At 44.4% G+C, this 21,090-nt stretch overlaps 1 protein-coding gene across 1 annotated transcript in view; it reads left to right on the forward strand.

Annotated features, from left to right (window-relative positions):
- The window catches only part of SH3YL1 (SH3 and SYLF domain containing 1), a gene marked incomplete at its 5' end in the record, with an annotated part of 65,060 nt that overhangs the window by 23,265 nt on the left and 20,705 nt on the right, over positions 1-21,090 (forward strand). Inside the window, 6 exons of the mRNA XM_055427738.2 lie at positions 927-1,040; positions 3,586-3,650; positions 11,033-11,145; positions 12,236-12,364; positions 17,986-18,154; positions 18,932-19,007. Of these exons, the coding sequence (XP_055283713.1) occupies positions 927-1,040; positions 3,586-3,650; positions 11,033-11,145; positions 12,236-12,364; positions 17,986-18,154; positions 18,932-19,007 (666 nt within the window). The remainder of the gene's footprint in view (positions 1-926; positions 1,041-3,585; positions 3,651-11,032; positions 11,146-12,235; positions 12,365-17,985; positions 18,155-18,931; positions 19,008-21,090) is intronic.

The raw sequence follows: 21,090 nt of genomic DNA on the forward strand, positions 1-21,090 counted from the left end.
CTTTGGTTGAATCATCTCTGAGGGTCTGTTATTAATTTAAATTTTGAAATGGTGTGCATAATTGTATTCAAAATTTAGTGTCTCCTAAGGATACTTAGCAGCAGCAGCAGCAAGGATACATACAAAGTCTTTTTTGTGTATTTGAGTACACTATTTGGTTTGATTTCTTCAAAATAATATATGACTAAAATGATGATAAATTAAACTACCCTAAAAGTAGTATTGGGTTCCAAGAATAATTTCAGTGTTAAGGCTTCCTTTGTTATTTGAAAGATGTACTATTGTGTAAATAAATCCACTGAATAGTGAGGAAGTGTTTGGTGGGCCCTATGTTAATAACCTTCCTTTTATGGAATGAACTTCCCTGAAATGTGAATAAACCAATATTTTGTAAATGGAATTATATTTTCAGTGCCTTGGTAGTTATGTGTTGTTCAAATACTGATCAAATCATTTTATAAAGTTAAAAACCTTTTTTAAGTGGCAAAATCATTAAATTTTTCTGGTTTTGAATCCAAATTTTCATATTATTAGCAGGTGAGCTCAGTGATGTGGCTTTAAGCTCAAACACTCTGCCACACACTGCATATCAGTGACTGTTTAAGTTTCTCCTTAATACTCTGTAGATCTTAATTTCTTTGAATAAATAAATTTGAAAATTATACATTATGTTCTAAATTAATTGAAATCTCCAAATTATTTGTCATCAGCACAGTCTCGTCCCAAGCTCTCATTTCTTGTGGGTATTGCAGAATTTCTGAGCACCTCTCCTGTCGGGTTAGGGCCACCAAAGGCTTCAGGCTCGTCTGGGGTGGCTTCTCCTCAGTAGCCTGTGCCGCTAAGACCAGGGAGGCCCGGGTCCGGGAAGCGCAGCTCTGGGCCCAGGTCTGACCCATCGGGGTGCACACTGTGCTCGTCTTTTGCAGCGCACGTCATCGCCAAAGCCAAGGGCCTCGCGATCCTGTCGGTGATAAAGGCTGGGTTTCTGGTCACTGCGAGAGGAGGCAGCGGGATCGTGCTGGCACGCCTTCCAGACGGAAGTAAGTCAGTGACTCGTCACGGGGCGGAGCAGAGAACCCCTCCTGCTTGTGTTCTGTCTCCATCGTAAACAGGTTTCGTAGGGAGGGAGGCAGGTTTTCTGGTTCCACCGGCACCGCCTCCCTTGGGCGGCTCCCTGGGTGTTCTCTGTTAGCCAGCCTCTCAGAACGCCAGAAGGCGCCTCCCGCCTTTAAGCTTCCGTGGAGCAAATACCTAACGTTGACATTACATTTTCCTTGTCAAATATGCATTCTTAATCCTCAGCTTCAGGGTACTACTGTTTTCTTCTGTTTTATGGAAGCTGATAAGGTGAAAGACCATCTGTAAGCTTTTTCCCCATTTTTCCTGTAGGAGACCTTAAAAACCGAAACATTTTAAAGAATATCATCCCCAGGGCAGAATCATATCAAGATCAGTATAATTTGCCTTTACTTTCTGGTGTGAAATCTAATACCTGATTTTTCAGACATGACATCAAAATATATTTGCCTTGAATCTCAAGAACCAACATTTTATCATATTTGAAATGTGTGTAGGTGTGTGTAGGGGCTTCCTTCCTGGCTCAGTTGGTAAAGAATCTGCCTGCAATGCAGGGGACCAGGGTTCAATTCCTGGGTTGGGAAGACCCCCTGGAGAAGAAAATGGCAACTCCAGTAGACTTGCTTGGAGAATCCCACAGAGAAACCTGGCAGGCTATAGTCCATGGGACCGCAAGAATCAGACATGACTTAGCGACTAAGCCACCACCAGGTGTGTCATAACCATCTAAAAGCCTTTTTATATGAATTTAACATTAGCTATTCAGTTATATAATTGAACACATTTTTTTCTGTTAATGTGTCGGGCTTCCCTTGTGGCTTAGCTGGTAAAGAATCCACCTGCAATGCAGGAGGCCTGGGTTTGATCCCTGGATTGGGAAGATCCCCTGGAGAAGGGAAAGGTTACCCACTCTAGTATTATGGCCTGGAGAATTCCATGGACTGTATCGTCCATGGGGTCGCAAAGAGTCAGACACGACTGAGCGGCTTTCACTTCACTTCTGTTAGTAGCTCTAATTTTTAGTGTCAATAATTTAAGTTTCTTCTGAGAGCGGACATGGGCCACCCACTTGCAGAGATAACTCTGGGCGTTTGTGGGGCACACTGCGCTGGAACGCGCGTCAGTGGGATGTACCATCCCCTGGGAGGTGCCCCCACAGCAAATGAGAGTTTGCCCCCGAGTTTGTACTTCAGATTTCATAGCTCCAGACTTGGCTATGAAACAAAAATGACAAAATTCTCTTTTTCTCAAGAGAAGACACGTTACCCAAATTTTCACAGGCAGATTCTCAGCAGTACAACCAGACAAGTAGGCACGTTCAAATTGAGTCCACTGTTAGGGTCCAGGTTTGCAGGAAGCCCCCCCCACCATCTTGCCCTGAAGGTCAGCGCTGTGGTGGACAGGTGCCTGTCAGGAAAGGGGCGGAGCTGTCCACCCTGCGGCTCGCTCAGAACCTCAGGAGGGCCTGCCCACTGGCTTAAGGACTCAAGTTTCTCTCTCCCATCTTCCCAATTAGCTGGTGGTCACTCCGCAGAGAGAATGTCAAAAGCCACCCAGTGGGGCAAGCAAATCCCCGTATCCTGGCCAGGTGGGTGGTCTTTAAACAGGGACAGTTCCTAACAGAGGAAGTGGAAAACAACTTTGGAGTTACAAGACATTAATTTCTATAGTCAAAACCCCCCTAAGCCCAGACAGATGAGTTCTGGATATTTTCAGGCACCAGCCTGTCATCCAGGGTACCTGACAGCAAGGGAAGCTATGCTCAGGGTGCTAGCGAGCATCTTCCTGAAGTACTCCACCAAGATCACCCCCATCCCCCGAGTTACTTTTCTCTAGACTTATTTAACATAATTGTGTCTACATCAGGAAGGATAAGCACAAATAGTCCCGAAATGTACCCTATCATGGCAAATGGAGTTATTTTAGCTTCCAAATGTCAGAATATGTATCTTGTTAGAGTTTTAATAATCTTGAATTGATAATCTGTTTCTTGTGCTTCTACTAGGCACAAAGGGTATCAAAACAAGTTTTTGCCCCCAGAGACTTACAGTAGAGACAGTTCAGAATTACGTTACCCTTAGAGGTGATTATAATACTCTTTTCAATCTTTTTGCTCTCATATCTATGATAAAGTTCTAACTAAAGTCTAGAATTCAAGCTCAATTATTTTGCAAAACATTATAAATAGTGATGGTTGAAATTATCAAATGCTATGTATAGTTAATCAGTGAGAATTCAATAGTTTTGTATTATGCATATTTATAGGGAAAGATTGGAAAACATAGACTTGTAAGTCTGTGAGGCTCGTAATACATATCTAACCCCTTTCAAACATTTTTAGCTTAAAAAATTATATATGTTTATTAAAGAACATTTAAAAACATAGGCAAAAATGTCAAAGTCTCATTATTTTAAAAATAAACACCATTCATTCACATTTTAGCATCTTTCCTCTCTATATGCCAGGGAGTTTTATTGTTAGAGTAATTGCTCGTTTGTTTCTATTAGAATGGTCTGCGCCTTCAGCCATCGGGATAGCTGGGCTTGGTGGCGGATTTGAACTAGGAATAGAGGTGAGTGGGTGATGTGTGTATGTACAGTTGCCTTATTCTCTAAAAGCAGCTGATACGTGAAAGGTGAGAGATCTGAGATTTCCTCCTGTTCTTGTATTACACCTGTGGAAATTGTTCCCCTTTATTTTCTTGAATCTCTGCCTAAAACTGTGTAATGTTTATCATTTGTCTCTTTTTCTTTCCTTGGCTGTAGAGTTTCTTCCATTTACCACCTCGTGTTCCCATCTTTAGCACATCTGAAAAGCAGTTATTCTCAGATCTGACAAAATTTAATTGGCAGCTTCTGGCTTCTGATTGCAGTCGTGGGTGCAAACACCTTAACGCTATGTATCATCATTTGTGGCAAAATCCAGTTTGTGTTCCTACTAATGCTCAAATTACTTCAGATTTTTAAAGGACAAATTGTCTTATTTCATTTTGCAACTTTGTTCTAATTATGGTTTCTATCAAATGGACTAGAAATTACACCAGTACACACTCCTTTTCAGACGTCTGTCCAGCAGCAAGCATCTGCATGATATTAATCTTTCCTCTGTTGTTTTACTGCTAAGTGATTGGTAAATGAAATCTCCTAATGTTCCCGAATCATTTTCTTCTCAAATTTCAGCCAGTTTCTTCCTAAGCTCTGCTTTTATGAATTTGCTCTGTTGCCATAGTATAAAATGCCCTTGGGCTTCCCAGGTGGTGCTAGCGGTAAAGAACCTGCCTGTCATTACTGGTTAGATGTAAGAGACGTGGGTTCAATCTCTGGGTCCGGAAGATCTCCTGGAGAAGGAAATGACAGCCCACTCCAGCATTCTTGCCTGGAGAATCCCATGGACAGAAGAGCCTTTCAGGCTACAGTCTATGCAGTCACAGTGTCGAACATGATTGAAGCGACTTAGAACCCACACACAAGGAGTTATTTCCACCACTGTTTTATTTTTTTCATTTTTATCTGACCTTTGCTTGCTGCTGCGTAAATCTGTATCATAAAAAGAGGGACATATTTTAGCTTTGCTATTACGACTGCTTTCTTGTTGTATATTCAGTGAACCCAGGTCTCCGGCATTGCAGGCAGACGCTTTTACCTTCTGAGTCATCAGGGAAGCCCTTACTTACAATGAAACCATCGCCTTCAGCAACATGGTGCTCGTGTGCAAAGTGTGTCTCCAGCATCTGTTGTGCACCTGCTCACACCTCCTGGCACTGTACCCACATGTCCCTGTTGTCACTGCCCTCTGACCCAGACTGTGGGGCTCTATCTCAAATAACATTTACTTACGTGTGCCATCTTTGGGAAATTTGGGGTTTCCCTGGTGGCTCAGATGGTAAAGAATCTACCCGTAATGCTGGAGACCTGGGTTCAGTCCCTAGGTTGGCAAGATCCCCTGGAGAAGGGACTGGCTACCCACTCCAGTATTCTGGCCTGGAGAATTCCATGGACTATATAGAGGAACCAGAGATCAAATTGCCAACATCCATTGGATCATCAAAAAAGCAAGAGAGTTCCTAAAAAACATCTGCTTTATTGACGACGCCAAAGCCTTTGACTGTGTGCATCACAGCAAACTGTGAAAAATTTTTAAAGAGCTGGGAATACCAGACCACCTGACCTGTGTCCTGAGAAACCTGTATGCAGGTCAAGAAACAACAGTTAGAGCTGGATGTGGAACAACAGACTGGCTCCAAATTGGGAAATGAGTACGTCAAGGCTGTGTATTGTCACCCTGCTTATTTAACTTATATGCAGAGTACATCATGCAAAATGCCAGGCTGGATGAAGCATAAACTTGAATCAAGATTGCCGAGAGAAATATCAGTCACCTCAGATACGCAGATGATACCACCGTTATGGCAGAAAGTGAAGAAGAACTAAAGAGCCTCTTGGTGAAAGTGAAAGAGGAGAGTGAAAAAGTTGGCTTAAAACTCAACATTCAGAAAACAAAGATCATGGCATCTGGTCCCATCACTTAATGGCAAATAGATGGGGAAGCAATGGAAGCAGTGAGAGACTTTATTTTCTTGGGCTCCAAAATCACTGCAGACGGTGACTGCAGCCACGAAGTTAAAAGATGCTTGCTCCTTGGAAGAAAAGCTATGACCAAAAAGCAGAGACATTATTTTGCTGACAAAGGTCCATCTAGTCAAAACTATGGTTTTTCCAGTAGTCATGTATGGATGTAAGAGCTGGACTATAAAGAAAGCTGAGCACTGAAGAATTGATGCTTTTGAACTGTGGTGTTGAGAGTCCCTTGGACTGTAAGGAGACGAAACCAGTCCATCCTAAAGGAAATCAGTCCTGAATATTCATTGGAAGGACTGATGCTGAAGCTGAAGCTCCAATACTTTGGCCACCTGATGCGAAGAACTGACTCATTTGAGAAGACCCTGAGGCTGGGAAAGACAGGGCAGGAGAAGGGGACAACAGAGGATGAGATGGTTGGATGGCATCACCAACTCGATGGACATGAGTTTGAGCAAGCAAGTTGGTGATGGACAGGGAAGCCTGTTGTGCTACAGTTCATGGGGTCGCAAAGAGTTGGAGACAGCCGAGCGACTGAACTGTGGAAACTTTGGACACAACTTACCCTCGTGTCTGTATAGAAATTAACTCTATAATTCTATTTAAATACTATATGTGGAAAATACATATTAACTTTGGAAAATATCCACTTCAAGTAGAGAGCTTGTGCCTTTTGGGTATGACCCGACTTTGCTTCCCCAAGCACAGCTGTAAGGTTAGAGTCGTCAGTCGCTTTTCAGTGCTAGGAAGAGGCCGAGCTGGTCCCCCAGGAAGCATCGTCAGACCTGGGCAGGAGTGTGCTTCCCTTCTGGGTGCACCCCTGACCCAGGATGAGTGAGGAAGCTGGTGGGTTGTTGGCCACGAGCCCACAGAGCTCCAGCTGCTGGATGCTCTTGTTAGCCCAACTCTGGTCCCAGTGAAATGCAGCAGAGCCGTGGCCAGTGGGGGCTGAAGACCCACACCCCAGAGTCTGCAGCCCCCTGGGCTTCCTGGCCCTCTCTCTGGTGTTCTTCTTCCACCAGACACTTGCTGCTAACGAGATGGAGTGCCTGACGCACGCTCCAGCCTGGAGGGTCTCCCGTCTGGCCCTTGTCTGAATTGTGAGTCCTTCGCACCTACGTCCTTAGACTGACCAAGTATCAACCACAAGTAGACGCACAAAATAAGTGTTTCTTTAAAGCACTGGCCTCGTGGTTCAGACTGTCAAATATTTGTTGAATAATTATCTGCCATTCTGTTTTAGAATGGCATCGTTAGCAGTAACGGTCAATAGTCTCATAAAACGCTCACATGTCTTCTTACAGAGTCATTTCCATACCATAGTTGTGTCGGGTGTCATTGTGTAGATGACTGAGCTGTGTGACCCTCCAGTGGAGACAGGCTGCTTATTCAGAGGGAGGCCTCTGACCCCAAACACAGTTATGAGTTGTCTGCAGCCTGGGTGCAGGTTCCCTCACGGGACGTCGCGTCTGGGCTGCTTTTCACAGGCAAGGAGAGGGGGGTTCAGAGACGCGGGACGTCGCGTCTGGGCTGCCTTTCACAGGCAGGGAGAGGGAGGCTCAGGGACGCTGAGTCCTGTGTGCTTGGTTCCAGGGCCGCCTCCGGTGCCCCATCTGGTCTTGACTGCAGCTGCCGTCCCTGTAACACGTTGTGGATTTTAGGGCGTGTGCGAGCTAGGTGGGGTGCGTGAGAGTGTTTCAGCACCGAGAGACCCTCAGCACCGTGCCGAGGTGCTGTGCGGTTGTCTCTGATTGGTTTCCCTGGAGACAGCCTGAGACGGGACTTGGGGCACAGGTGGTTTACTGAGCAAGTGTTCTCGGGGACTGTGAGGGGCCCAGGGAAGCAGACAGAGAAGGGGAAGCATCCGGGCAAGGCTGTCGCCCCTGGTAAACTCACCATGGTCTGATGACAGGGAGAGGAGGCAAGTCCTACAACAGAGGAAAGGCAGCCGGTGTCTGGGGACGGCTGCTCTCACCACCTGTCAGTGTGAGGTTGGCTGAGTGCTGGCTGCAGGGCTGGAGGAGCCAGTGCTTCCCCTGCGGTGTAACCAGACCCCTCTCCTGAGCCCGGGACCCCAATGAGTTTCCGCCCTCCGTGCTGCCTCCCACGGGTGGTGACCCCGTCCATACATGTGGAAATGTGAATTTGACCACCAGGAGGTCTAGATTTATCTCTGCTTTGGAATCTAGACCAGGCTAAGTCCTTCATAGTACTGTCGTGTTTTGACAGGATCTGTTGGCCTTTATTAGCTTGGACATTAGTTAAATATACAGTCTGGCACTGGTCCACTTGAGAAAACCGCTGAGAATCCCCAAGGTTGTATAACTCATCCACACCCACCAAACACAACAACAACAAACAAAAGTTTTAAAAGTCGCTGGAGTCAGGAAAGATAATGCTAAGATCTAGTTTACATGCTCCTAATACTCTCTTTCCAGGACAGTTATAGCAGAGGCCAAAGCTCTGGAAACCCTGATACCGTGGATTACTCCATTTCTTTGTAGTTTACCAAAAGCCAGAATCCACACTGGGCCATCGAGTCTGATCACCCTTGCCCAAGACTGTAATGTGAGAAAAATGGCTCAGTCTTTTCCAAGAGAACTTGGATGAACTCTTTTACTTTAATGATGAGAAAGGCTAGATCTAGGCTTAAGCTGAGAAGCTGTTGTTAGAGATGAGAGTTCGGTGTCTAAGTTCCCTAAGGTTGTTGTGCAGGGGAGGATCTGTTGGTGTGAGGAGTGAGGGGCGCTGGGAGCCTCTCAGGTTTGGCTTGGGTGTTGAGGCAGATGATGCCCCTGAGTGAGAGTGGGAAGCTTGTCACCCACAAGAGGAGGCTTTCCAGGGGAGCGGGGCGGACTCCTGAGCAGGATGGCTGGAGAGGTGGAAACAAACACAGGCCTTCTGCAGAGGGTGGAGGAGGCAGGGGCAGATCTCACCAGCACCACAGGAGGAGCCCTGGGCTTTCTCACCAGGTGCCTGGATGTGGGGCTTCATCACAGGACCGCAGCGTCGGGGACTCGGGTCCTTGGTGGGTAAACATCTGAGGGCAGAGGGCAGGGGTCGGGGAGCTGTGGCCAGCGGCTCTTGAGAACACTTTTCCCTAGCTTTTCCCGCATGATAGTGATTTTTTAAAATAGTTGTTTAAGAATTGGATTTAATTGTAAAACTTGCATTTTGTTTACAAGTTAATTGTATCTTAATTCAAACTTCTTAAGAGGACTTTGTCAAATTCTCAACTGTCGGTCTTATATAGTTTATTTGCTCCACTGCTGCAGTTTTCTTTCAGGAAATCCATCCTGCTTTTCATTCTAAGCTGTGGAAGTAAGTAGAGCCCCATTGGCACCATTGCTGCTCTTCAAACTGTGGAGCTTTGGACCTGGCTCTCTGTCTAATTGGTCATGTCACCGAAGAACTCAGGATTTTCTTACTCTTATTTCAGGAGAACTGAATTGAGGTTGGACATAAACTTAAAGGATTAATTTATTTTCTTTATTGACTCATAGTTGTGCCTTACTTTACTAAGATATGCCAAGCAGAAGGACACGTAATAACCAGAGTACCTCCAAGGTCATGACTGGAGAGTTAGTACTTAGTGTGTATACACTAAGCGTTATGCAAAGTAATCTCATATATATTATCTTAAAAAGTATGTACAATTTGGTGATACAGTCATTGGCAAAGTTGCTTAACTTTGCATGAGAAATGCTAAATAATTCTGTATCATTAAACACCATGATCCTCAGAATTGTTCTTGTATAAAGTAGAAATAACAATTGCTATGAGTCGGCGGTATATTTTGCATGGGTCAGTTAGCTGGCATATTTACTCTGTCCTACAGAACCTGAGTGCACTTTTTCATGAAGTGATTCAAATTAAACTGTATCAGGAATTTCTGCTAGGCCCTTCCAAGTGCAATCACATTTGATAATAATTGGATTCTTCTGTCAGATGAAGCCCATCGACTTGAAAAATGTAAAGAACAATATAAATGAAGTCATCTTTTAAGCGTTAATCTGCTTGGCCTTTGCATATTTTATTGAGATGTAGTGAATATGCCAGGCTTTACAAATTATTTCAATTCATCTTTCAAACAACTGTGTCTGTGCATCCCATATATGCATGTGTAAGAGCCGACTCACTGGAGAGGACTCTGGTGCTGGGAAAGCCTGAAGACTGAGAGAGAAGGGAGTGGCCGAGGGTGAGATGGTTGGACAGCATCGCCGATTCAGTGGGCATGGGTGTGAGCAAACTCAGGGAGACAGTGAGGGGCGGGGGCCTGGCACGCTGCAGTCCGCGTGGTCGCAGAGAGTCAGACACAGTTTAGTGACTGAACAACAGCACTGCACATGCCTGTGTGAGTACATATACTTATAAATGTGGGTACTGTTATTATACCCATTTTACAGAGAAGGAGATTGAGGCTCTGAACTGCTCAGATTGCCCAAAGTCACACAATGTGCTGGAGAAGGAAATGGCAACCCGCTCCAGTATTCTTGCCTGGAGAATTCCACGGACAAAGGAACCTGGCAGGCTACAGTCCCCGGGGTCGCAGAATCGGAGACGACTGAGTGACACACACACACACACACACAGTGTGCAGGGGGCATAAGTGGAGTTATCACCCAGATGCTTTTAATTTTGAGCCCAGATATCCAGCTAAGCCCTCCTGTCTTCTGTTTTCTGGGCACTTGACCTGTTTTCTGGGCATGGAGCTCAGGGGGTGGGTCCTGTTGTGGACTTTAAGTATGAAAAGGCCAAAGGTGCCCCCGGTGACCCTGGGACCCTGTCAGATCCTCCTGGCGGTCCTACCCCAGAGTCTGAAGAATGCACCCCCAGGGCGTGTTCTCCCTCCAGCTTCGCTTTTATCGCACTTGGAGGACTAACCGTGGTGATGGGCACAGCTAGTGGCAACACGTCTTCCTCCTGACATCTTGCAGGTCTGTGTGGGGTGAGGTCGGGGGGCGTGGGGGGGATCCAGACTCCGGACCCCCGACCTTCCGACATGCTCTTCACTCCCATTCTCCGGCTCAGCCTTCACCGAGTGTTTAGTTTGAGGAAGTCCTTTGACCTTTCACACCTACCTGACTGTGAGCCGGTCACTAGGACAGCCCACCTGGCCTCACTCACCCACGAGGCTGTGGAAAAGCTGGAGCGGTGCCAGGAAGCCCCCGGCAGGTGCCCAGCCCCTCTCCTTACCTGGGGGAAGGGGGCTGCTTAAGTCCTCAGCTGAAAGTAAAGCCGATTCTGCTTTCCTGGTCTTCCTTTGACCACATTGAAATTCTTGCTGCATTACATATTGCATGTTTGAGTTGTAATAAACATACTTTAAATGATATACAGGCAGGATTACTTTAAAATACATGGCTCTACTTTTCAGGTATCGGACTTGGTAATAATTTTGAACTATGACAGAGCAGTAGAAGCTTTTGCAAAAGGTGGTAACCTAACACTTGGCGGGAACCTCACAGTGGCCGTCGGGCCCTTGGGAAGGTGAGTGCTCGAAACCCTTTCTGAGCAGCTATGGACAGTAAAGACTTTAAAAACCATATTGTTTTGCATTAAGAGAAAATTGAATTAGAATGACACAAATTTATGATGAACATGTGTCCCAGAGGATTTTCCCAGGTGGATCAGTGGTAAAGAATCCACCTGCCAGTGCATGAGACAGAGAGACAAGGATCCCTGGATAAGGAAGGTCCCCTGTAGGAGGAAGTGGCCTCCCACTCCAGTATTCTTGCCTGGGAATCCCGTGGACAGAGGAGCCTGGTGGGCTACAGTCCATGGGGTCCAGAGAGTCGGACACGACTGAGCACACACACGTGCAGAGAGGGTTTGAGGTTGTGTACAAATAAGAAACTTACCAAACACAGCCAGTGTAAGAAAATGAGAAAATCTGAAACTAACACATGTAAAAAGAAACTAAATTTTCAGAAATGCAGGCTGTTGTGTCTATCAGAATTAACATAGAATTTATATATATGCTTTGAAGGAGCCAGGTCAAGTCAGTTTTAATTAACTGAGAAAGAGCAGCATTGATCAGGAAAAAAAAAAAGAAAAGCATTTTTCCAAACTACATTGTGAAAAATTGTAGTGGAACTGTTTTACTTGAGTGATGTTTACAATACTGTGGTTTTCCCTTCTCTATTAATGAATAACTATTCTTGAGTTAATTGAGCAATTAAATATTTTAAACTCAAGACTGTTTAGAAGTTAGTAAAATCATTTAAAAATGTTTCAGAGTTCTATGAAAATACAGTAAAAAGAGCCAGTCTTTTACTCTTGAGATGCACGTCCCTGTTTTGGTAAAAGGAGACAGAGCTGGAAACCCAGCTCAACACGTGCCCTTCACGTGCGTCACCTTGCCCTGCGGCCTCCGTGCCCTCTGCGTCTGCGCTGTGAGCTGCCCTTTCCTCCGAACCGCCTTTAGCACACTCGCTTAGGCCAGCGGGAAGTGAGATGTGTGACCATAGAGTAGGTGCAGAGCGAGAGCCTTCCTTTGGGTTAGGGTTAGTGCCAGTCAGACAGCCAGCTCTGGGAGACGGAGCCCACAGTTCTGGGATGCCCACCTTCTGTTTTGCAGGAATTTAGAAGGAAATGTCTCCCTAAGAAGCTCAGCTGCCGTCTTTACTTACTGCAAGTCAAGAGGCCTCTTCGCCGGCATATCTTTAGAAGGCAGCTGTTTGATTGAGAGGAAGGAAACTAACCGAAAGTAAGTCTAAGGCAAATAATTTTAACTGATTTGAAGAAAATAAGGCTTTGTAGATTCGTATGGTTCTTAAGAGTGTAGAGTACCTTCGTACGGCAAGTCTGCTTGCTGGCACCGTGTTTTCAACAGCCCCTGCTCACCTTGCGTCTCTGCGTCATGATTTGGTAATTCCTACAGGATTTCGAACTTTTTCATTGTTAAATCGGCTCTGGTGATCTGCGATCTGTGACCTTGGATGTTACGGTTGTGATTGTTTGGGACACCAGGCGCTGCGCCCTGTCGGGGGAGAACCTAGTCAGTAAGTGTGTCTGTGTTCTGACAGCCCCTCCCCGAGGCTCTGTCCCTCTCCTCAGGCCTCCCTGTTCCCTTGGATACAGTACATTGAAATTAACAAGGACCTCCAAGTGTTCAAGTGAAGAGCTGCACATCTCTTACTTTAAACCAAGAGCTGGAAACTCCTGAGCTTAATGAGGAAGGCACGTCAAAGCTGAGACGGGTGGAGAGCTAGGCTTCTGGTGCCGAATAGTCAGCCAAGCTGTGACTGCAAAGGAGAAGTTTCCGAAGGAAGTGACAAGTGCCACACCAGTGAAAGCATGAGCGATAAGAACGCGAAACGGCCTTATCACTGATACGGAGACAGTTTTAGTGGTTTGGATTGAAGATCAAAGCAGGCACGACATTGCCTTCAGCCAAAGCCTCAGAGCAAGGCTCTAATTCTCTTCAACGCTATGAAGGTGGCGAGAGGTGTGGAAGCTACAGAGGAAAAGTGTGAAGCTGGCAGAAGCTGGCTCATGAGGTTGAAGGCAAGAAGCCATCATAACATATTCAGTTGAGTTCAGTTCAGTTCAGTCGCTCAAGTCGTGTCCGACTCTCTGCGACCCCATGAATCACAGCACGCCAGGCCTCCCTGTCCATCACCAACTCCCGGAGTTCACTTCAACTCATGTCCACAGAGTCGGTGATGTCATCCAGCCATCTCATTCTCTGTCATCCCCTTCTCCCGCCCCCAACCTTTCCCAGCATCAGACTCTTTTCCAGTGAGTCAACTTGTCGCATGAGGTGGCCAAAGTATTGCAGTTTCAGCCTCAGCATCAGTCCTTCCAATGAACACCCAGGATTGATCTCCTTTATTTTTTTTTTTTTTTAAGATTTCTTTTTTTTTTTTTTATTTAAAAAAGAATTTTATTAAAAAAGCACAAATGCAAAGAAATGAACAGAGGAAAATTTATGCGTCGAACCTGGACTGGTCACTTATGATAATATACATGCTACAATTCCATTCTCTCCAATCATTCCACCTTCACCCTCTCCCACTGGACTGGTTGGATCTCCTTGCAGTACAAGGGACTCTCAAGAGTCTTCTCCAACACCACAGTTCAAAAGCATCAATTCTTCGGCGATCACTTTTCTTCACAGTCCAACTCTCACATCCATACATGACCACGGGAAAAACCATAGCCTTGACAAGATGGACATTTGTTGGCAAAGTAATGTCTCTGCTTTTTAATATACTATCAAGGTTGGTCATAACTTTCCTTCCAAGGAGTAAGCGTCTTTTAATTTCACGGCTGCAGTCAGCATCTGCAGTGATTTTGGAGCCCCAAAAAATAAAGTCTAACACTGTTTCCATTGTTTTTCCATCTATTTCCCATGAAGTGATGGGACCAGATGCCATGATCTTTGTTTTCTGAATGTTGAGCTTCAAGCCAACCTTTTCACTCTCCTCTCACTTTCATCAAGAGGCTTTTGAGTTCCTCTTCACTTTCTGCCATAAGGGTGGTGTCATCTGCATATCTGAGGTTATTGATATTTCTCCCGGCAATCTTGATTCCAGCTTGTGCTTCTTCCAGCCCAGCGTTCCTCATGATGTACTCTGCATAGAAGTTAAATAAGCAAGGTGACAATATACAGCCTTGACGTACTCCTTTTCCTACTTGGAACCAGTCTGTTGTTCCATGTCCAGTTCTAACTGTTGCTTCCTGACCTGCATACAGGTTTCTCAAGAGGCAGGTCAGGTGGTCTGGTATTCCCATCTCTTTCAGAATGTTCCACAGTTTATTGTGATCCACACAGTCAAAGGCTTTGGCATAGTCAATGAAGCAGAAATAGATGTTTTTCTGGAACTAGGTTGGTGCAAAAGTAATAGCGGTTTTACACTTGAACTTTGTCATTTGATATTGGAATCCATTCTTAAATAAATGTGGTTATGTTATACTTCATTTTAATGCTCATTTCTCGCTTTATGTTTTTTGCTAATGACTTGCTGTTTATTTTATAATTGTTTTAGATTAGGGAAATGACAGAAAGCAAATTCGAGTGATTTTTTTATTCGAGTTCAAAATGGGTCGTGAAGTAGCAGAGACCACTTGCAGTATCAACAGTGCACTTGGTCCAGGAACTGCTGATGAACGTACAGTGCAGTGGTGGTCCAAGAAGTTTTGCAAGGAGACGAGAGCTTTGAAGATGAGCATAGTCGTGGGCCATCAGAAGTTGACAACAATCAGTCGGGAGCCATTGTTGAGTCTGAGCCTGTTACAACCACGTGACAAATTGCCAAAGAATTCACAGTCGACCATTCTACAGTCATTCTGCATGTGAAGCAAATTGGAAAGGTATAAAAGCTCAATAAGTGGGTGCTTCACGCTGCTGCTGCTGCCACTGAGTCGCTTCAGTCGTGTCCAACTTTGTGCGACCCCATAGACAACAGCCCACCAGGCTCCACCGTCCCTGGGATTCTCCAGGCAAGAACGCTGGAGTGGGTTGCCATTTCCTTCTCCAGGGTGCTTCATGAGCTGACCAAAAATAAAAAAAATCATTTTGAAGTATAGTCTTCTCTTATTCTAAATAACAATAATGAACCATTTCTTGATTAGATTGAGACATGTGATGAAAGGAGGATTTTATTCAACAACTAGTGATGACCAGCTCAGTTGTTGGACTGAGAAGAAGCTCCAAAGCACTTTCCAGAGCCAAACTTGCACCAAAAAAGATCATGGTCACTGCTTGGTGGTCTGTTGCTGACACTACAACTTTCTGAATCCTGGCAAAACCATTGCCTCTGAGAAGTATGCTCAGCAAATCGAAGAGATGCTTCAAAAACTGCAATACCTGCAGCTGGCATTGGTCAACAGAATGAGCCTAATTCTGCGTGATAACGCCTGCCACATGTCATACAACCGACACTTCAAAAGGTGAACAAATAGTGCTGCAACGTTTTGCTTCATCCACCATATTCACCTGATCTCTCTCCAACTGACTACCACTCCAAGCATCTCAACAACTTTTTGCAGGCAAAATTCTTCCACAACCAGCAGGAGGCAGAAAATGCTTTCCAAGGGTTCACTGAATCCTGAAGCACGAATTTTTACACTACAGGAATAAGCAAACTTATTTCTTGTTGGCAAAAATGTATTGATTGTAATGGTTCCTATTTTGATGAATAAAGATGTTTTTGAACCTAGTTATAATGATTTAAAGTTCATGGTCTGAAACCACAATTAGTTTTGTACCAACGTAATAAAATTGCAGTGTTCATCATTATGAGAGGTTCCCTATTCTTACACTCAGCCTTTGTCTTTCTTCCATAATTCACAGACCAATTTTGATCTAAAAAAAATACAAGATTTCGAAGTATGCTAACAGGGAACAGCCTCTTGAAAAACCTGTATGCAGGTCAGGAAGCAACAGTCAGAACTGGACATGGAACAACAGACTGGTTCCAAATAGGAAAAGGAGTACGTCAAGGTTGTATATTGTCACCCTGCTTATTTAACTTCTATGCAGAGTACATCATGAGGAACGCTGGGCTGGAAGAAGCACAAGCTGGAATCAAGATTGCTGGGAGAAATATCAATAACCTCAGATATGCAGATGATACCACCCTTATGGCAGAAAGTGAAGAGGAACTCAAAGGCCTCTTGATGAAAGTGAGAGGAGAGTGAAAAGGTTGGCTTGAAGCTCAACATTCAGAAAATGAAGATCATGGCATCTGGTCCTAGCACTTCATGGGAAATAGATGGGGAAACAGTGGAAACAGTGTCAGACTTTATTTTTTGGGGCTCCAAAATCACTTCGGATGCTGATTGCAGCCATGAAATTAAAAGACGCTTGCTCTTTGGAAGGAAAGTTATGACCAGCCTAGATAGTATATTAAAAAGCAAAGACATTACTTTGCCAACCAAGGTCCGTCTAGTCAAGGCTATGGTTTTTCCCGTGGTCATGTATGGATGTGAGAGTTGGACTGTGAAGAAAGCTGATCCCCGAAGAATTGATGCTTTTGAACTGTGGTGTTGGAGAAGACTCTTGAGAGTCCCTTGTACTGCAAGGAGATCCAACCAGTCCATTCTAAAGGAGATCAATCCTGGGTGTTCATTGGAAGGACTGATGCTAAAGCTGAAACTGCAATACTTTGGCCACTTCATGCAACGAGTTGACTCACTGGAAAAGACTCTGATGCTGGGAGGGATTGGGGGTGGGAGGAGACGGGGACAGCAGAGAATGAGACTGCTGGATGGCATCACCGACTTGATGGACATGAGTTTGAGTGAACTCCGGGAGTTGGTGATGGACAGGGAGGCCTGGCGTGCTGTGGTTCCTGGGGTCGCAAAGAGTCGGACACGACTGAGCGACTGAACTGAACTGAACTGAACAGGGAACAAGGAACTTCCTCTTTAACCTGGCATCTAGCTGATAGATCCCAAAACTGCACTTCCAGATTTCCACTAAAATGTGTCTGATTGCCCAGAAGAAGGTAAAAAGCTGGGACTGAGAGGGCTACGTGTAGAAGCTGGCAGGAATCCCATAACAGCGACCAGACAGAACTGGCCCTGCTGGTGGGGGACGAACGCCTGCTGCTTACAGCAGACGGAGAGAAGTCAGGAGCCATGTGTGTGGAGCTGTTCCACCTGGAATCCCACACTCGTTCAGCAATGTTCAGTGCAGACCTCAACAACCAGAAAATGGGAGGAATGGGGGAAAGTAAGGCTTGCAGAACTTTATAACTTGTAAAGTCAAGAGAAATGTTTGTACTTCTGGTTTTATTAATTTGAGAAATTTAAGTTAAGAATGCTTTTAGAAATGTGTGATTCTAGGCCTTCGGAAGATTTTCCCACTAAAGTTCACCTAATTCCTGGATAAACTAAAACATACTTATTAATCAACTGCAGGACTTCCAAACATGTAAGGCAAATCCTTACATAATTCTGTTACAAATAAACATTTGAGGTTGGCACCATTTTTATAGGAAACTTATAAAGCAAAACCCTGTAAAAAATGTATGTGCTTGTAGGTACATGTGCATACGTGTTTAATATATTTATTTATATGTTTATATATAAATGTTATATATATGTTTTTATGTATAAATATATGTGTATGTGAAGTGCTTTTATATTATTGGGAAAAGGACATAAATATCAGACCACTTACGGCAGCTGCCTCCAGAGGTGAGCTTAGAGGGATGAATTTAGGGCCTTAACATGGGTAGTTAGTGCTTGAAAAGTAGTTTATGTAAAGTACACTGGGTAAGTGAAGCACACTTAACATACATGGGTGTGTGTCCTACGTTTACCTCTAAAGAAGATATATGTCTGCAAAATAAATATTCTTCATATGTTTCCTGTTAGATTTTATTGTCAAGACATTCGAGCTTATGACATTTTATTTGGTGATATACCACGGCCTGCTCAAGCAGAAGACCTTTATGAAATTCTTGATTCCTTTACTGAGAAGTATGAAAGCGAAGGACAACGAGTCAACGCCAGAAGAGGTGCCCGGGAGCAGAAGAAGGCTTCGGTGATGCTGGGTTTCTCTGTTTTTCTTAGTAGCTTGATATAGACTATTCTGTCTTTGATGTTGAGCTTCCCAGGTGGCTCAGTCCATAATCTGCCTGCAATGCGGTGGACCTGGGTTCCATCTTGAGCCATGGAAGACCCCCTGGAGGAGGGCATGGCTACCTCTCCAGTATTCTAGCCTGGACATTTCCTCGGATGGGGGAGCCTGGTGGGCTACAGTCCACTGAGTCACAAAAAGTTGGATGGGACTGAGCGACTAACACACACATCCTTCACATCCGGTTCTAAACATCCTACTAAACCACCCTGTACTTTCTTTTGCATACAGTTCTTGTGAAAAATGTCATAAAACCTTGACAATCATCTATACAGGTTTCAGGAAGAAACGCAGTTTTCTTTGATTGCCTTTCTGCGAGGATAGACCTTTATAATATTAATTAATAAAACTAATAACCGCTGCTGGCCTGGTGCCTTGATGTGCGGAGAGCCTTCTGCGCCGGGTTCATAGCTCCACTCGGCCCATCGCGGGCTCCTCCTGCGCAGTGGCGCGGCCGGGAGGAGGGACGCTTCCAGCTGCAGAAGCGCGGCCCCTGCGGTCACCTGCCTGGTGTCCAGTTCAACCAGGGGTGGCCCAGAGCAGCGTGTGTGCTCTGCTAATGAGTGCAGGGGCTAGCGTTTGCATGTACACGCACTGGGGGGGAGGGGGCAGGGAAGCGTCATATGCTCCTAAGTAAAAACAGGGTTTTAGAATCATGTGCATTTTTCCTGCTCTTCCCAGACTAAATTGCCTCCAAAACCATCGTCAAGACCACAGCAGTCATCTGCACAAGTACAGCTGAGTTCTGGCTCTCAAAGTAAGTGTTTTGTTGCAATTCAAATATAGTTATAATTAAGTTATTATGAAATATTATTAAGAAATCATAAGTTTTAGCTTTAGAGTCCAATAGAAGAACTGATGCATATTAAAGAGAAAACAAATGCTTGGCCTCTTCTAAACACATGAGGCTAATTTTCATTCCTGTAATTTGTGAAAATGTTTATTCTCATTCAGAAAATGCTTTTTCCAGTGACAGAGATTACCTTTAACGTTTTTCTCTCTTCTCTTCTTTTTTTTTTTTTGCATATCTTCCAAAAATACTGTTATCCTGCTGATTTGAAATGGAAACAATAAACCTGTTTTTCTCATATACACATAGATTTATATTTCTGAATATTGATTTTACAATACATTCTTGGAAGCTCAGGTTTTCACAAAGTGGTTGTAAAATAGAATAAATTCATAAAGCATCAGGTTTTTGGCCTTTACTCCTCTTTCCATTATCCATTTTTATGACAGTCACTTTTGGAATTCTGGTTTTCCTGTACAGAGACTACCAGTAAATAGCAACATAGTAAAGTAAGCCATGTTTCATACAATAATTAACTATTATGCAAGTGGCATTGTGCTGTGGCTTTTAAGAGCACAGTGATGAAACTAACTTATCTCCTGCCTTTAAAGAACTTTCCCTCTCGGAGCAGAGAGATCACATGTAGAAAAGTAACCCTAATTACAGGAAGATGTACCATGAACCCTCGAATAATGCAACGGTCTGGGGCACCAACCCCCCTTGCCAAAATAAAAAATATATATATAACTTTTGACTCCCCCCAAACTTTACTAATAGCCCACAGCTGCCTGGAAACCTTACTGATAACATAAACAGTTGATTAACACATATTTTATAAGTTATATATGTTATATATAAAGTAAACTAGAAAAAATATTAAGAAAAGTATAAGGAAATGAAAATGTATTGATGGTACTGTACTATATTTATTTATACCAAAAGTTTACATCATCTGTTTACAAGATGAATTGTCTGTCAGTACCCATGTCAATATTGTCTTATGTGATACGAAACACTGTAAATGTTATATGTAATATTAACATTAATTCACATTTACGGATATAATGATTCATGCATTGATAAAAATAAGCAGCAATATGATTGCTTTATGGTAGCTTAGCCGATATACTGATGAATGAAGGACTATACAACTTTTTGGCACACAGTATTACAGCCGTATTTATAATAAATACTGGAAACATCGGTACATTTTTAAAAACCACCTACATGTGATGAAGACTGGTAGTTTCTACAGTTACAAGAAGAGAGAGGCAGGCTGTACAGTAATGTAATTCTCTGAAAGCCAAGTTATACAACAGTAAAAAAACGAACACGTTGCTAATTTTGTACTGTGTGTGACTCATCTTAGCCTATGTGAGGATAGCCTGTCCTCTCCTTTACAAGTCTTGCACACAGTGTCCTATGTGGTGAGCACGGAGGCGATGTTGCTGATGACACAGAGACCTCTCACAGTTATTCGATTTTCGCATGAGGACATGCGCATCCGCAGCAGAGAAGTTTGTTAACTGAATGGCATGGTGATTATTCACTGTTCATTAAGTGGAGGTGGGTCATCACAGAGGTCTCACCCTCCTCGTCTTCACGCTGAGCGGGCTGCGGAGAAGGAGGGGCAGAGGTTGGGGTGGTCCTGCGGCCCCAGGGGTGGCAAAGGGCAGGGGCGGGAAGGGAGGCAGGCACCCTCGATGTCCCTGTATGGAGATGCATCATCACTTCTGTCTGACTTGCTTGCTTTTTCGTTTCTCTAACAATGTGTGTACAGGATCCCAGTCCTCCCACTGTTTTCTTTAGTTTCGGTCCCTGTATCATACAAGATCCATGTTGAAAAAGAAGTTTAAAAGCAGTCGTGACTAAGCAGGCACTTCCTGCTGCTACTGCTAAGTCACTTCAGTCGTGTCCGACTCTGTGTGACCCCATAGACGGAAGCCCACCAGGCTCCCCCATCCCTGGGATTCTCCAGGCAAGAACACTGGAGTGGGTTGCCATTTCCTTCTCCAAGCAGGGGCTTCCTAGGAAGCTCAAATGTTCAGGA

Source organism: Moschus berezovskii, chromosome 7 (genome assembly GCF_049115385.1).
Source record: "Moschus berezovskii isolate FMDL1 chromosome 7, NW_MosBer_1.0, whole genome shotgun sequence".
Classification (NCBI taxonomy): Eukaryota; Metazoa; Chordata; class Mammalia; order Artiodactyla; family Moschidae; genus Moschus; species Moschus berezovskii.